The following is a 17133-nucleotide window of genomic DNA, read 5'->3' on the forward strand; positions in this document are numbered from 1 at the left end:
TCTAACAAGCTTTTCCATACAAAAAAAAGAGCATAACCCCAAAATGATTTGTTTTCTTTTCAGCGCTACAAGTGTTTACTTGAAAATTAAATTTTACGATAAATCGACGGCAACACCAGAACTGAAAATCACAATCACGTTTACTGAAAAACTAAAACTCTATGGTATAACAACGGCGAAACTAATACAAAACTGAAAATCTCAATCGCGTTCACTTGACAATTAGAAATATGTGGTGAACCGACGGTGACACTAGTGCAAAACTGAAAATCACAATTGTATTCATTGAAACTAAATTTTGATGGTGAAACGACGGCGACACTAGTGAGTAAATCACTGTCAGACATTATCATCTACGTGTGGATAAAAAATCGCATACCTTTTTTAATAGATTTGGAAACGAGAGCTTTGGTGATCCCGTTGTAGTATATCTCTTGGGATAAGATATTATATAGAGAACATAGATTTGATAATAGTTTGTTGTTCAATGTATTTTCTTATTTGAAAAAGTTGTTTAAATGGTAAAAGTAAACTAACTAAGAAATATTTGTCGAAAGATTACTTATTAGGAAAATTATAATTGTTGTTGGAAGTAATATACCAAATATCGAAAAAAATCTCCGGTATTAAATTGTTGTTGGAAGTAATATCACTTACAAATTAAAACGCGACACGTGGTATCGCTATGTTTGAACTGCTTCAATCCAGCTCAATAGAAACACATTGTTTTAAGGGAAGGCTGGTACATGAACACCTCTTTATGGATAGTTTTGTTTACCATGTTTGCTCTACAATTATTCAAAAGCTTGCAATATTTTTTCAAATAATAAATTTAACCGTCTGTAATATCTCAAAAATCTATCTTGACATAAAAATCTTACAAAGCCCTAATTAAATGGGCCTACGAAAAGAAAAACAGCCCGTGACATTATTAGAACATAGGATATTACTAAGAAAAATATTGGATGAAGTTATCTACATCATATTATACACTTGTAAGTTGTAATGAACCTTAACAAAAACTAAGTGTGCGACATATGTTGGAGGAAAACAGTAAGGGCTTCCATCAATTACTACCGTCTCTGTACCTAGTTCCGATGAACTACAAATCTTCGTCTGGAAAAACTTTAACTGAATATCGGTTCTTTTAGATTCTCACCGCTGATGACAATAACATGTAAAGGTAGAAGATACAAATATAAACAAACTCATCCGGTTGCAAATTCACCACAATTAACAAAGAGAATCGGCAAACACATGCAATAAAAAATCTTAATTGTGTATATTCACCAGTTCTTCATTCTAATCAGAATTTTTTTTATGTCGATAGAAACCACAAAGCTCACCGAAAATATATGGAATGTCCTCGCTTGATGCTTGGTAGATTTCTAAAGTTAAAATATATGCTTAATTACTCTAGCTCGATGTGTCTATCTCTTAAAATTTTGGAGTCGTTTGTTATTCGACGACATCGGTAACCTCAAGATATACTCAACTAAAGTTCGAGTGAAATAAACCAACTAAATAATTAGATTACGACAAGATAACCTCTTGAATTCAAGCGAAGAAAACTGGAAAAATTCCATGACTGCTTCACCTGCCAACGTGGATGTGGAAAATTGTAGATATCCCCGGTTTAAAGCCAAGAGAAGAAATGGATAAATAAAAGAATAACAAACTACTACAAAAACTCAGTCCCTTTGCAAGTGCCTCCAATCGGCTCTCACCCGCTTTTGGTGGAATGAAAAACCGGATAAAAGAAAGATGTGTTGGGTGGCATGGAGTAAGCTCACAAAGCCAAAGGATAGTGGGGGGTTGGGGTTTAGAGATATTGCTACCTTTAATGACTCCCTTCTTGCAAAAATCGGTTGGTCTCTCTTGAGTAATCCGGAGTCCTTGCTCGCTCAAGTTCTTTTGGGCAAATATTGTCATTCCTCCTCCTTTATGGAGTCCATTGTACCGGCTTCTCATGGTTGGAGAGGGATCATTGAAGGTCGAAATTTTTTAAAACAAGGTGTGGGGTGGATTATAGGAAATGGGGAGTCTGTTAGTGTGTGGAATACGCCTTGGTTGTCTTCCTCCCTCCCTTTAAGCCCAATGGGCCCACCGCCTCTGTTGTCTTGCAATCTTTTGGTCAAGGATCTCCTTCTTCCTAATTCTACAAGATGGAATTTTGAAGCAATAAGGCTGCATGTACCTCTTTATGAGGAAAATATACTCAAAATAGTTTTGAGTTCTGTTAAAAAACCAGACAAGCTTCGCTGGCTCCCGGTCAAAGCGGGGTCTTATTCGACCAAATCGGGTTACAATCTGAGCAGGAGCAGCACAGTCCTCCCTCTTCTCGACAAGTTCAATTGGGGAACTAGTGTTTGGAAGGTCCGTACTTCACCAAAACTAAAGATGTTCCTGTGGAAAGTGGCTCGCAACGCTCTCCCTGTTGGTTTGGCTCTGGCGGCTAGAGGGTTGGAAGCTGATACATATTGTAAGATATGTGGAGAAGTGGAGAGTGCTGAGCACTTGTTTTTTAATTGCCCTTTTGCAAGGTGGACGTGGGAACTCCTTCCAATTAATAGGCTGCCTATCTTGCGTGAACCTTGGAGTGTGAAAGAGCTTCTTGTGGAAGCACGCAAAGTGATCACTCTCCCTCCGGTGGGTGTTGGGCTGACTCATCTTTTCCCTTGGTTGCTTTGGTTCTTGTGGAAGGCTCGTAATATTCTGGTTTTTGAAAACTAACTCTGTTCTGAGGAAGATACAGTCCGCAGAGCTATTAAGGAAGCAAAAGCGTGGCAAGAGGCCAGAGCTCTCTCTCCTCCTCCTCAGCCAAGCAAACTTCGTGAGATCCGCAACCCCCCTCGCAGTGATGCTCTGTGTTGCTTCTCTGATGCGGCATGGAAGGCGGAGAGCAGTAGTTGCGGTTTGGGGTGGATCATCAAGGATCCATCCAAGGTTTTGATCCAACATGGATCCTCCTCAAGACCCTTTGTTTCTTCTGCTCTTGTAGCAGAGTCACTGGCTTAAAAGCGGCGATTTCGGCGACTTTAGCTTTGGGTGCATCAAGAGTGGCCTGCTTCTCGGATTGTCAAGAGCTTATGCTCCTCCTCAATGCCGAAGGTCATGCTAACGAGATTGACGGCATTATGGAAGACATCAAGCTTCTCAAGGCCAACTTTCTCTCTGTCTCGTTTCATTTTATTCCTCTTATTGAAAACTCTCAGGCTGATTTGCTTGCTAAGTCAGCACTGTTATCTTGTTCCTCCTCCTCTGTTTTGGGAGTTTGAGTTTATTTATATTAAGCAAAGTTTCACAAAAAAAAAAAAAAAAAAATAGCGGACCACCAAAATATAACAAAAAGAAGTCTTCTCGGTTACGTATAACAAATTAATTAAGAGATGGAAGATTAGCCAGAAAATTGTCGCCAAGAATCTTTGTTTGTGGATTTGTTGAAGAAACCATCCTTTGCTCTTTCATGAAATCAAAAGATGGATGTGAGAAGAAATCCCCCATTCAAACTTTAAAATGAAACATGTCAACTTTAATCCAAGTGACGGCGAAGTTATAGCACCTTCCGACTCTTGGTTGAAATATGCTGCTCTTCTATTTTTTCGCCTCTCTTTCTAAGATTTTTCAATGTTAAGAAATTTTAATGTTAACTTTAAAACATGATTTCAAATTTTAAATTATTATATGATCATTTTTTATATATGATATTTTAAAACATTTTGACTTGTCAGTTATGTTGGATAATATAGTGTGGGCATATTGGCATAGTGTGTAAGTACGGATGAGGTCAAATAAATTGCAGAAAGTAAACGAGACAAGAAATTTGTTAACGAGGTTCGGTTTTTCCTACTCACCGGGACCAAGTCCAGATTTCGATTCCACTAAAACAAGAAAGCAAATACAACCTATTCGCAAACGCGTAAACCAAGCACAACCCTCTTGATTCACCGCTCCGTTCTATCAACATGAAATCTTAAGGATAAATCTCTACCCTTAACTAAACTCTCCTGAGCCTAGATTTAATCAGGATAACCTAACCCTGAGCTAAACTCCCCCTGAGTCTAGAGTTCAATTCTCCAAGTCTCTGGAACAACCACCACACACGAACCGTCAAGCCAACGAACCCAACGATCACCAAGATTCTCCAATATGAACCGTCAACACCAACACACAAATAAGCTTGATCACACAAGCACAAACCCGCGAAACTACGTCGCACACGATCACACACACAATCTCTCACATCAAATCTCTTTGGGATTTTTACTCTTGCCAATCCACATTCTCATAAGGTCACGTCCCCCTTATATAACAAACAAAAACTTGCGCCTCAAGTTCTTCCAATCACACATAAGAGAAAGTTTCCAAATCCCATAAGGAAAAGGTTTTCCTTTTTGCCAATTTCCTTTTCTCTTCAAGCACACTTCCTTTTACTTACATGATTCCTTTTGTCTTCAAACAAAGATAATTTTCTTTTTCCTGACTTGACAAACGCTCAAACACCCAAGTACTCGAGCTCCTCATCAGTAGTTATGCATCTCATCTTCCTGAATCACATCTTGTACTACTTTCTGTACTACATCAACGACTAGTACAGAACACCAAAATAACTGCATCTTCATAGTGGTCTCGAGTCTCGACTATAATATTAAAATGACATAAACTTGTTATGGTCATGAGTTCGATTCTACCGTTTGCAAATACTATGTGAGGCTATTTGGTCTCTTAGACATGGGCACGAAATTCTTTTACATATGGGGGGACTTGCCTGCAAACTCTTTTTTTTGTAAAGCTTGCTTATCTCCAAAATTTATGTTATGTTTACAATTTAGGATTTTGATGATAGCTTTGTAAAACTAGACATAAAATGTGTTGTTTTCGAGAAATGTCCAAAATTATTAATAATCAACATTATACTAGCTTGTTCGTCACAACTTTCTTGAAGGGAAAGTTGCATGTATTTGGATTGTGAATTAATGGGTTATAGTTGATCCTTAAATCAACCTCCACATAGACATATATTTAATAACTCTCAATACAAAGTAGTACTTCTTCACATATGCTTTAATTAAACGTACATAAAGTGAAGAGACTTTCAAAGACTCAAAGTAAAGATCAAATGAGTGCTAAAGCCACAAAGCACCAGCCTCCTTGAGCAACATTTTCAACGATCCATTGAGGTGAAGAGTCATGACGGTATTGGCCGTTCCTACGAATTTCCCTCCGACAAAAACCGCAGGAACCGTAGGGCTACAGCCTAATCGCGCCAAGGCCCACTCGATATCTTTCCCATACATGTCTTGGTCGATCTCTACAATCGCCGGGCTCACACCTTGCTCGTAAAACAACCGTTTAATTGCATGAGACATGCAACACGTACTCTTGCTGAATATCACCACTGCTCTTTGCGACGCTAATCTTGCTACCACATCCATTTGTATAGTAATACTCTTTTGGTATGTATATATTTCTTTTCTTTGAAGTGGTTGGAGATTTAATTTTGTTTTGATGAGTTTGTTTTGGAGAGGTGAGTCTTGGAACTCTATATATACACATACTCGCATGTAATCTTTATGAATAGAGGTATCTTTGGATTAATGACGGAGCAACGCTAAAGGGAGAATCTTATTTTGTGGGAAGATGGATTGTGGATAAGAGAAGCTGATGATATGATGCTGGAGAGTTGACAAATTGTGAGTAAGAGAGTGAAGAGAATAGAGATCAAGATATGCATATAGTAACTTGTGATCATGATGATGTGTGAAGAGAAAAAATTCCAATATTTGGGGATCAATATTACGTGTTAAGGGAATGTCAACTTTGCATTGATTCTCTTCGATCATCACTTTCTTGCCGCAGGGGGATTTACGTCGCCATTTATGACAAGAACTAGACAGAAACACAAATTCAAAGTAGATAATTAATTTGTTTTTTTTTTTATTAAGTTAAAACATCGTCCATAGTAGAGTTGTTCACACTCCATGCACGCTCGATCAGTTTTGTAATTATATTGCATGTTGTTTTTGTTAATTTGTTAAAGTTTTGTAATTGCATGTTGGGTTTACTATAACAAAACAGTTCATATTCTTAGTGATTAAGATGATGTAATTAAAGATGACGGGACATAGAATTCGTTGTGACTCTTGAGATATCAAAGAAGCCAAAATCCAAAAACAAAGAACCGTACGGTAATGCAAGTGGCGACATGGCAATTGTATTTGCAAAATTCCTCAAGTAGCTAGCTACTATTGGTTTAGTGTGCTACAGTCATATTCTAGGTAAATGGTAAGATTCGGATTCATATATCCTCATTAGAGATTTTAATCTCCTATCGATTTGATCGAAAGAATGTTTGATGTAATTAATCACCAAATATAATATAACCGCAACCATTGATGATTAATTAGCTAAAATTGGCCTGAAGGACAGAGTTCTCCGTCACAACGAGCAATCTAAGTATACTTATGCTTTGATGATTAAGTAAACAAACAAATTATTAGTTCTTATTTTGTGTACTTCATTCGTTTTTACTTTTTTACCTTTTGTAATACTATAATTATTTTTAGAATTTGAAGTACTACACTGTTCTGACTTTGATTCTCGAAACGTGTCCAGGGGCGGATCTAAGGCATAACAAGGGGAGGCACGTGCCCCCTACTACTTTTTTTTTTTGCTTTTGTAATTATAGAAGTAATTATAAAATTTCAGCAAATTTCTTTAATCCAATTGAAAAAGATCAGAAACGTGCCCCTGCCCAATTGAGAAAGAAAACCAAAGTGCTTCAGCCCAAAAATTTATTAACCTAACAATCCACATAAAACCCTACTGCTTTTCCTAAATTCGACAAAAAGGCTCGTTGGAAAAAGTCATATATAAAAAGTTTAAACCATATGCATAAAGCATTGTTGACCTAGATAAACATAATTTGTCATTTTCAACTCTTTTTTATCTTCTTCTCAAGTTGCAAGAAGCCAAGAACATCACATAACGACATGAGCACTGTAAGTTAATCGTTTATAACTAATTCATATGGATATTGTTGGTAAACAATATTTTTAGATAGTCTTGTTGGAAAAAAACTGTCTGGTAAAATGACGAATAAAATAGTGATGAAAATATTCTATAAAATGAAGGAAAATATGATGCATTTGTAGGATAATTTTATAATAAACATTATTTTTACTATTATTTTATATTAATTTATAAAATTGTGCCCCGGACTAAAAAATGTTCTACATCCGCCACTGAACGTGTCCTCTGAAGTTGATACCAAACTAGATGCAACGATATGTCTGTTGATGATTAATTGGCTCAAAACACTATATACTTAATTCTCTTTATCATCCAAACTTTGAATCGAAACTAAAGCTGAGGTAATCACGAAAATCGGATGTAACCGAAACCGTTGATGATTAGTAATATTCTAATAAGATCAGTCAGATAAATCACGCTATAAAACTAGTGGACGATCTTTGGACCTCTTGAAGCATTTATCGTCATATTATATATGAGCATTGGCGCATCTAGCTAGATATATAGATATATTCTTGATATTCTATGTTCACCTACTCGAAAATTCTATATCCATTTTTCATATTTTTTTGAAAACAATTATAATTTTGGAGTTGACATTTTGCAATTTGAAATTCACTTGTTTGGGACCAATTTTTTAAATTTAAAATCTCCTGAAATTTATTGTTTCTCCAACACCAAAAATTTAAATTTAAGATACTGGTCATCATCTACAAGTCTCTAGACAAAGCCGTCGTCAGTAGTCCTATTATTTATTTTTTTATTTTTTTTGTTTCTTCATTATAACATAGGAAACAATGTTGTTAACGTTGTCCTGAAGTCTTTAACATTCTTACAGAAATCCATATCATTGTCCTGAATAGCGCCAAATTGTTCCACACTTGAATAATGATGCATTAATAATATGCATGTATCGACCTTTATTCATTTAACTAAAAAATATATAAAAAGATATATATATATATTCCTCGATTCTGTGTCATGGAATAGGATCAAGAGAATATGATGACAGATTGAGAGTAACGTGACCACCATTCATGAATGGGCCTGTTGGATAAAGCTATCGATTCTCCCAAATATAAACATATATCACCACTTGTTACAATCTCATTACCGACTTGCCATCCCCAAAACCAAACCAATTAATACGTGTCAATACTCAAAATCCTACTAGGGGCCGGTTGGTGTTTAGGTTTTAAAAATTGTAGGAACTTTTATTTTACTTTTAAGTATTAAAAGTATTAAAACCATACTTATATCAATCGAGCTTTATCACTTTAACAGCTTTTAAAAATGTTCATAAAATTTATTAAATTCGAACTTCCGTGAAAACTTCTTTTAATTTTAATTTGGACTTTAAACACTTTAAAAAAAAAAAAAATTTAATAGCCAAAACATTCCTAATCCGACTTTCACTTGAGTTGGTAGGCAATTTTTATAAATATATTAAATTATATAAGCAATTTAAAAAAACTATATTCAATTTTATAGTAATTTGAAAGCTACTTTTTATATATTGAAAATTTACTAGTGTTATAAAATAATCTTGTACCAAAAACAACGAAAATCTCTTTCGTGTTTGTAATTTCAAGTTGGCAATTATTCACAATTATGAAAACTCAAGAATGTCTATAGTACTATGCACTTCGATAGCACATATGATTTGTTTTAAAAATAAGTTGTGTTTAATAAATACTTTTATTTGTTTGTTTTATACATATATCATAATTTCAATCATGACGCGTCTGTTTTCCAGATATTGTATGTCGAAATCAAACTTTCTAATCTTAGAAATAACTAGTAAATTGAAGTAGAGAGAAAGTAATAATATTCGTAACTTTGTGTGTTTGTCGTCTCTCTGACTCTAACGAGAGAGGGACTAGCGTATGTCTGCAAGAAATAACAAGTATATGGTGTTTTATGCAAATACTATATTTTTGGGGAGAAAAATCCGTTAACCCTAACATCATGAGTCCTTGCATCGAAGAAACTGTTCTTGTGCACTCAACCATCCTCAGATTGAATACACTGAATTTTTAATTTTTAGTAATTTTAAAATATATTATTTATGATAAATAGAAAATTTTGTCATGATTATTGTATGGATTTTTGTTTTAAAAAACTCTCCAATTTGCTCATTTTTGCAACTTTACCTTCTATCAGAGCCGGCCCAACAAATTTATGGGCCACAAGCAACAATTTTTTTTGGACCTATAAAATTAATAAGCTAAAAAAAACTGAAAGTTTTATAAAGAGCAATAATGACTTCGAAGCCTGCACCAACTTTCTCTATTAACTTAAACGTAACCACCTGAACTAAAGGATACTTTGTTAAAATTGGAGGCCGAAAATTTACTTATATTTAAGAGGGCCACAAGCTGATGCTTCATCAGCCTGTCCCTAAGGCCGGCTCTGCCTTCTATCTCCGAAAAATGCAGATTTATCCTACGAAATCCAAAATAATACGCAATATAACCATTACACATATTTTGTAAACGTTTTTCTAGTCACATATATTAGTTTTTTTTTTTTAATTCTGGAAGTGAATGGTAATGTTGCAAAAATGAACTAGTTTGAGTTTTTTTTTGCGCAAAACCCTTATTATACGAGAGAGGACTAACGTATATCTGAGAGAAATAACGGGGTCATGTGTAAAGAAATAATAAGAATGGGTGTTTTATGCAAATACTATCCTTTTGGGGGGCAAAATTCATAAACCCTAAAATCCTGAGTTCTTGCAGACTCTTCTTCTGCACTTGATCCCGAAGTCATGCAATATCTATCGTACTCTCGTAGAATCGCTAGGGTGGCTCTCATGGAGACCGATGTGAGATTTGTATACAATGCCTCTCATGTTGTTCAACGGCCGAGCCATCGATCTCTTTCCCACTCTGCATTTCCAGGTACGATCTCTTCATTTTCACACATAATCTAATTTTAAATGATTGAAGAAATTTATCATCAGTAGTAGTTGTTTGGTTCATAGGAAAAATGGATACTTGTAATCAGTTGTACGCTCAATCACCTATGACGGGGTTGATGATGCTGAGAGCTAACTTTACCTCTGAAACAAAACATGTCGAGAATCCTACAGGTTTCTAGATTTTTTGACGATTTACTTGGAATTTGAGCTAGTTAGAATGTTTCCTGATCGAATTTAGCTCTGTGTGTGAAGAGGCTGTCAAGGAATTACATGGTAAAATACTTGATTCTGTGAATGTCAAGAGATCAATGGCTCCAAATGCTTGGTTGTGGTCATTGATTGAGAACTGTCGGAACGAGGATGACATTAGTTTTCTGTTTGAGGTTCTGCAGAATCTCCGGAGATTTGTGAGTGCTTTGTTTCTCCCTTCTGTGTTCCTTGTTCTGATGGAGTCTGAGGTTTAGGGTTTAATTGACGTTCTTACATGTTGGATTGTAGAGATTGTCCAATCTTCGTATTCATGACAACTTTAATTGCAATCTATGCCAGCATGTTGCTAAGACTTGTGTACGTGTGGGTACAATTAACCATGGTAATCCCAAACCTTTTAGTTTTGCTTCACTTTTATTAAGGTTTTCACTCTTGAACTGGCTGAGCTGTTCCCAGAAACTGTCTACACTAATATCTCTTTCTAATTTGGACCACAGGTAAAAGGGCTCTTTGGAAACATAATGTTCACGGGCTGACTCCGAGCGTTGCATCTGCACACCATTTACTGGTATTGCAAGTCGATAAGTTGTTTGGTTGTTTCTTCTTTGGCTCACACATTTTTAAGGATGTTTGCTGGTTTGTTGTAGTCATACGCATTAGAGCACAAGGACGCGAAACTCATGGATGAAGTAATGAAACTCCTGAAAATGAATAATCTGCCTTTACAACCTGGGACAGCGGATTTTGTTTTCAGGTGTGTAGATCAGTTTGTTGCTCATTTTTCAGCGGATTTAGTGCTCCGATTTCCATGGCTCATTAATTCGAAGAGCTTTAGTATCGTGCAATGAACTTCAACTGAATGTTTGCAGGATCTGTCATGATACAGATAACTGGGATCTATTAGCTAAGTACTCGAAGAAATTCTGCAAAGCTGGAGTCAAGCTCAGGAAGACCACATTTGATGTCTGGATGGAATTTGCTGCCAAAAGAGGTACATTTAGTGTAGTTGGTTTCCTTAGTTGTACTTCCAATGATTCTTTGGTCGATAGAGGAGCTTGTTACAACCATTTCGTATTTTGAACTTTAAGTGGTCTTGAGAAATGCCTACGTAAACATCAGACAAGATATTAACCTATCATATGCCTAACTTTGGTGTTTTGAGATATGCCATCTTAACTGTTGCGATATCTATAGGTATTGGCAGAACAGATAAATTTTGGTAGCCAATTTGGTAAAAGGGACCAGATGTATGATTTTTTTTCTTTTATGTAATCTCATGAATGACCTGACCCCAGATCGGATTTAGGCTCCGTTAGTGTTAGAACAGGCAAAACTTTAGATGTGAGCAAGAGAATTAAATCAGAGTATAACACAATTCGACTTGTGAAAGATTTCCTACTATTTGGATGTCAATTTGCTTACTGTCTCATTGTACTCATGCTTTATCAGGAGACACAGAGTCGTTATGGAATGTTGATAAACTGAGATCTGAGACTTACACTCAACACACCCTTTCCGGTGCTTTTTCATGTGCAAAGGTAAATTAGTTCTTTATGCATCCTCCTGTTATGGGCATAATCACTCCTGTTCATATTTTCTAGAACCAAATTTCGGATTGTCCTTGAAACTTTTGCTAACTCTCTCTCTCTCTCTCTCTCTCTCTCTCTCTCTCAGGGCTTTCTGCTAGAACATAAACCTGAAGAAGCTGCTGCTGTAATCCAAATCATCTGTCAGGTGTGAGCCAGAACCTGTTAAATATCTTTTCTTTTTTTCCAGGATCAAAGAACTTTCTAAGTACCTTGTGTATATTCTTCACAGGCGTATCCTGATGAGAAGAAGTCAGCATTTGAGGCTGAATTCAAGAAGCTGGTAAACGAGTGGCCTGTGGACATTATCAAGCACCAAAATGAAGAAGACAAGAAGGTAAAACTCCCTCCAAGTAGACCATTCAATTCACTTTATGTATTACACAAAACCAAAAAAGCTCGTAACCTAAACCATGTCTCCTTAATACTAGGCTGTAGCTGCATCACTGAAATCTGACATCCCTGCAATGGTCAATGCTTTGGTAAACTCTGGTTTGAGAGTGAGAGTGGATTTAGATGAGTTAAACAAGAATGAAGCTCTTCTCATCTGATGATTGGATTGATCCATTTCACCGCAACTAGAAGATCAGTTCATGGCAGAATAATATTCAAATCGATAAGTGGGATAGTGTGAGAGGCAAACAACAGAAGTCTTTAGGGTTTGTCTTTAGGACAGAGACACAAACTGACAAGAGTTACCCTTTTTGTAATAACAAAATTTGGAAAACAAGAATTTTGATTCTCAAAGAGACCTTTCTACTTCGATCAGCGAAGCAAACTCTCATTTCTATTCTTTCTTTCAGACAAACTCGTATTTTTGGTCACAGTGGTGATGAATTTGGAGGAACATTTATCGTTAGGTGAGTTTCATGTGTCGAATCTTATAAAGAATCATATATCTAGAGGATCACCAATACAAGCTCTAGTTTTGTACGGAGGAATCCGCCGCAGAGGAGTGTATTTTCCGGGATGGGTTCCTTTGATTTTAAAGGCATGTGCTTGCGTTGTTCCACGTGTTGTTCTTGGGAAGCTGTTACATTCTGAATCGATCAAGTTCGGTGTTTGTTCTGATGTTATGGTGGGAAGCTCTCTGATCAGTATGTATGGGAAATGGGGATGTGTAGTTTCTGCACGTAAGGTGTTTGACGAAATGCCTGAGAGAAACGTAGCTACTTGGAACGCTATGATTGGTGGGTATATGGGTAATGGGGATGCAGTTTCGGCTAGTGGATTGTTCGAAGAGATATCGGTTTGTAGAAATACGGTGACTTGGATCGAGATGATGAAAGGGTATGGTAAGAGAAAAGAGATTGAGAAAGCTAGAGAATTGTTTGAGAGAATGCCTTTTGAGTTGAAGAATGTGAAGGCTTGGTCAGTGATGCTCGGAGTTTACGTTAGTCATCGAAAAATGGAGGATGCAAGGAAGTTTTTCGAGGATATACCGGAGAAGAACTCCTTTGTATGGTCATTGATGATCTCCGGGTATTTCAGGATAGGTGATGTGCATGAGGCTACAAGTGTTTTTTATCGAGTTTTTGCTCGTGATTTGGTGATTTGGAACACTTTGATCACTGGTTATGCACAGAATGGGTATTCTGGTGATGCTATTGATGCTTTCTATAATATGCAAGGAGAAGGGTATGAACCCGATGCGGTAACGGTTTCAAGTGTTTTATCTGCTTGTGCTCAGTCAGGCCGTCTTGATGTTGGCAGAGAAGTTCACTCTCTGATTAACCGTAAAGGAATTGAGCTTAATCAGTTTGTTTCAAATGCGTTGATTGATATGTATGCTAAATGTGGGGATCTAGAGAATGCGACATCCGTGTTTGAGTCGTTAAGTCTGAGAAGTTTAGCGTGTTGGAACTCTATGATCTCTTGTCTTGCCATTCATGGGAAAGGCAACGAAGCTTTAGAGATGTTCAGAACAATGGGGAGCTTAGATTTAAAGCCTGACGAGATCACTTTTCTGGCGGTTCTCACTGCTTGTGTCCATGGAGGCTTTCTAATGGAAGGTCTAAAGATATTCTCGGAGATGAAAACTCAAGACGTGAAACCGAATGTAAAGCATTTTGGATGTTTGATACATCTATTGGGACGCTCCGGAAAACTGAAAGAAGCTTACAGATTGGTAAGAGAAATGCCTGTGAAACCGAATGATACAGTATTGGGAGCTTTACTTGGTGCATGTAAGGTTCATATGGATACAGAAATAGCTGAACAAGTGATGAAGATCATCGTGACTGTGGGAAGCATCACTAACAGTGACTGCGAGAACCATCTTGCGTCGATATCGAACTTGTATGCACACACCGAGAGATGGGAAACAGCTGAAGCATTGAGAGTAGAAATGGAGAAAAGAGGTCTTGAGAAATCCCCAGGGCTTAGCTCAGTAGTTTTGACCTGAGTCTATACCACTTAGCTTTGTTTATTCGAAGAAGTAAAATACTTAGATGATTATGAAATTGCCTTCATAAACAGTAACAGTGTTTATACAAAAAAAATTAAAATGGGATTTGATGATTGTTGGCTGCTTGATATTGCAAAGTGCAGAGATATTCCCATTAATGGTTGGAAAAAAAAATATATATATGAGCATCTCGAGATTCGAACTTGGTACCCATCTCGAGATTAAAACCTTTGGTAATATCTTCTTAAACTCTTGATCTCTTCTTCTACATGAGCACATGTACTATGGTCATGTGTGACTAGTTCTTCTATAATTGAGTTTAAAAACCCAATAAACAATATAAATAAAAATAAAAAAGAATTGGGGGCGTTCCGAGAATTGAACTCGGGACCTCTCGCACCCTAAGCGAGAATCATACCACTAGACCAAACGCCCTTTTATGTTATACTACAACTATAACTATCTTATCCTTGTTACGTTTATTTCCCTCCAGATATTAGGTGGTAATTCACACTCCCCGCGAACCCTAACGAAACTACTTTAGTGTCTGTCTTTTACGCGCCTAAAATCCTGTGTCGGCTTTCTTCTTCCTCTTCTCACTTTCGGATCTACATTGAAAATCGCAAATCCTCCGTCAAAATTCTCCTCTAGTCAAATCAATCCCGGCGAATCGGATTATCGTTGTCGGAGTTTGTCAGTGGATGAATCGCAATGGCTAAAGCAAATCAAAACTTTTCTGCGTATCAAGAGACCCAACCGATTGATTCTAATCCCTCTTCTCCTTCTGATTCTGGTAAATTTTTACACTTACCCATCTCTTTTAGGGTTTATTCTTCATCAAAAGCTCTGATTTTTTTGCCTCTCATCGATCTGTTATAAAAAAAAAATCTGATTTTTCTGTGTTCTTGATTTCTAGTTTGAGATTTTGGAAACTATTATGTGTCTTCTCTGTATTTTACTATTACCTGACCTAATTTGTTCTGAATCTTAGGTGAAGATAAAGATAGCTTGCTTGGGGATTGTGACACACAACCTTTTGAAGACGATGCTTGGATTAATGATCAATATATGGAGACTCAGGTCATTGATATTGAATGTGATAATGAAGAATTTCTTCTTTGTAATGAAACTCAAGCGGTTGATTTGGGATTTGAAAACGGAGAAGAAGTATTTGTAGAGGGGACACAGTTACTTGAAGCTTCTGATGGTTTGGCTACTCAGGTTTTGGATCTTTGTGATGATGAAGTTGTTGTGGATAGTGAGGATGATGTTACTGATGTCTTGGAGGATAACAGTGAGCTCTCTGATAGTGATGACTCGTGTAGTAAAGCGGAAACTGTGTTATCTAGTGAAGAGAATAGACAGGATGCTAATGAAAAGGTTAAATCAACAGTTGCCCTTGATGCTAATTGGTCGAACGAACATGGAGTTTCGGGTGAGTTTCTAACCAATATTGCAGAGTTTGTTAATGAATATTATTGTCCTTTCTTGTATCAAGTTCTCTTCTAACTCCTTGTTTGAAATTTAAAGTTGGCTACTTAGGTTCAGTATATATTTCTCGGGTCAAAATGTTTTGACCTTAGCTTAGTTGCTTACTAGCCTATATAAGCATGAGAGATATTCTTCGTTAATTGTGTAAACCAGCATGATGTTGTATATAGTGTTTTAGTAACAAACCATTGGTAGTTGCAGTTTTTTTAAGACGATATCTGCCTTGCATTCTTCCCAGTTATTTCTTTTTCTATATATTCTCTTCAAGTTCCCTCTCTCATTTGCACTTTTTCCAATGACCATTTTTTCTTTTACCAGGGAAAAAGGTGGCTAGGTTCGCTTCAGTTCGTTCATCAGCTTTTCGTGCTTCTGCTGTGGCAGCTCGTGCGGCAAACCCCAACACTGACTGTTCTACTCTAATCAACTGTCATTCTTCTGGGAAAGGAGCCACACATAATTCTAGTCTAGAAAATAGTGTTGGAGAAGTAGGGAATCAGCAATCTCTTACCAGTATATTTGTTGAAGAGAAAAATGACTTAAGAACAGCAAACAAAACAGCGAGGAAGCTTTTCATTGAGGATTTGCCTGAAGAAAATTGTCATTCTACTGATGGCAATGTCGATCTGGGGAATTTGAGTTATATTGACTCTCAAGAACCTGGCGAGGCATCCCAGGCCAGTGCTCTTAACTTGGTTGATAAGCTCATTAGTGAGTGCCGTCTAGAGTTTGATTTTGAAGTTGAAGCTGACTATGGAAGGAAAACAGAAGAAAAATCAAAATTTGTTCAGATTTTTAAAGGTCCACAAGAATTAGCAAAGAAAGTAAGTTACAAAAGCGGAGCTGTTGGAAACGATATTTTCGACTGGGATGATAATCGTGAGGATGAAGGAGGGGGTGATATCTATCGTAGAAGAAAAGATGAATTCTTTGGCGTTGCAAGTAAAAGACGGGAATTTTCTAGCTTGCCTAGAGAACAGAAAAGAGAACTGATACCAGTTGCTGTGGATAAAAGAAGGGCTTCTGATTCCAAACTGTTGCAGCATAGTGTGACTAGGAGCCGAAAAAATATCCAGGGTGCTAAAAAGAATCTTGGCAAAGAGTTAGATGAAGTTCGTGAAGCGGTAGTTTTAGGGAATTATACACAAGTGGCTGCTGAAGCGATTGATGATCTGTCCTCTGGAGCCTGTGGCAAGTTTGATGCTGAGGCGAGTTGTCTTACAGGAAAGAAACTGTCACCAGGAGAAGAGAGAGGATTTTCTCCCGGTGGAGTCGTTACTAGACAATCCAAGGGAACTAAGAGGATTCAGGCTATGAGTAAAGATGAATTGTTGAAAAAAAGAATGAAGAAGGCTAGTCCAAGTCCTGCTAAAGCTTGCCGGAGGAATATTGAAGGGTCTTTAAAGGGTGACCAGCTTGATAAAGAAGGTCCATGCTTCTGGAAGAGTAGGAAGGTCCAGACTGCTTCACGAGAAACTAAAAAGAAT

The 17133-nt window shown here is 37.0% G+C and overlaps 4 protein-coding genes and 1 non-coding gene across 5 annotated transcripts in view; 3 read left to right on the plus strand and 2 right to left on the minus strand.

Annotated features, from left to right (window-relative positions):
• Positions 1 to 4973: 4973 nt before the first annotated feature.
• LOC9321507 (monothiol glutaredoxin-S10) lies at positions 4974 to 6517 on the minus strand. The gene has a single exon (XM_002885395.2). The coding sequence runs from the start codon at positions 5562 to 5564 to the stop codon at positions 5127 to 5129; it is 438 nt and encodes a 145-aa protein (XP_002885441.2). The 5' UTR covers positions 5565 to 6517; the 3' UTR covers positions 4974 to 5126.
• Positions 6518 to 9780: 3263 nt separating this feature from the next.
• Positions 9781 to 12519, plus strand: LOC9321508. The gene is made up of 11 exons (XM_002883260.2): positions 9781 to 9935; positions 10019 to 10126; positions 10208 to 10362; positions 10454 to 10547; positions 10663 to 10733; positions 10813 to 10919; positions 11035 to 11156; positions 11615 to 11703; positions 11840 to 11899; positions 11984 to 12088; positions 12183 to 12519. The coding sequence occupies exons 1-11, from the start codon at positions 9803 to 9805 to the stop codon at positions 12300 to 12302; spliced, it is 1164 nt and encodes a 387-aa protein (XP_002883306.1). The 5' UTR covers positions 9781 to 9802; the 3' UTR covers positions 12303 to 12519.
• Positions 12520 to 12558: 39 nt separating this feature from the next.
• Positions 12559 to 14286, plus strand: LOC9319374 (pentatricopeptide repeat-containing protein At3g21470). Its single transcript, XM_002883261.2, has one exon. It carries the CDS (start codon positions 12584 to 12586, stop codon positions 14153 to 14155), a length of 1572 nt encoding a protein of 523 aa, XP_002883307.1. The 5' UTR covers positions 12559 to 12583; the 3' UTR covers positions 14156 to 14286.
• Positions 14287 to 14521: 235 nt separating this feature from the next.
• Positions 14522 to 14593, minus strand: TRNAP-AGG. The gene has a single exon. It is a non-coding gene; the product is annotated as a tRNA-Pro (tRNA).
• A 73-nt stretch (positions 14594 to 14666) lies between these two features.
• The window catches only part of LOC9319375, a 4417-nt gene continuing 1950 nt past the window's right edge, over positions 14667 to 17133 (plus strand). Inside the window, exons 1-3 of the mRNA XM_021031096.1 lie at positions 14667 to 14951; positions 15150 to 15593; positions 15968 to 17129. Of these exons, the coding sequence (XP_020886755.1) occupies positions 14870 to 14951; positions 15150 to 15593; positions 15968 to 17129 (1688 nt within the window). The 5' untranslated portion in view covers positions 14667 to 14869. The remainder of the gene's footprint in view (positions 14952 to 15149; positions 15594 to 15967; positions 17130 to 17133) is intronic.

The sequence above is a fragment of the Arabidopsis lyrata genome (genome assembly GCF_000004255.2).
Source record: "Arabidopsis lyrata subsp. lyrata unplaced genomic scaffold ARALYscaffold_3, whole genome shotgun sequence".
NCBI lineage: Eukaryota > Viridiplantae > Streptophyta > Magnoliopsida > Brassicales > Brassicaceae > Arabidopsis > Arabidopsis lyrata.

Coding starts and splice junctions, on each gene's coding strand:
- LOC9321507 (XM_002885395.2), bottom strand. CDS start 5,564: ATGCGAGTATGTGTATATATAGAGTTCCAAGACTCACCTCTCCAAAAC.
- LOC9319374 (XM_002883261.2), top strand. CDS start 12,584: ATGAATTTGGAGGAACATTTATCGTTAGGTGAGTTTCATGTGTCGAAT.
- LOC9321508 (XM_002883260.2), top strand. CDS start 9,803: ATGCAATATCTATCGTACTCTCGTAGAATCGCTAGGGTGGCTCTCATG. Junction 9,936..10,018: donor TTCCCACTCTGCATTTCCAG/GTACGATCTCTT, acceptor TTTGGTTCATAG/GAAAAATGGATACTTGTAAT. Junction 12,089..12,182: donor AAAATGAAGAAGACAAGAAG/GTAAAACTCCCT, acceptor CCTTAATACTAG/GCTGTAGCTGCATCACTGAA.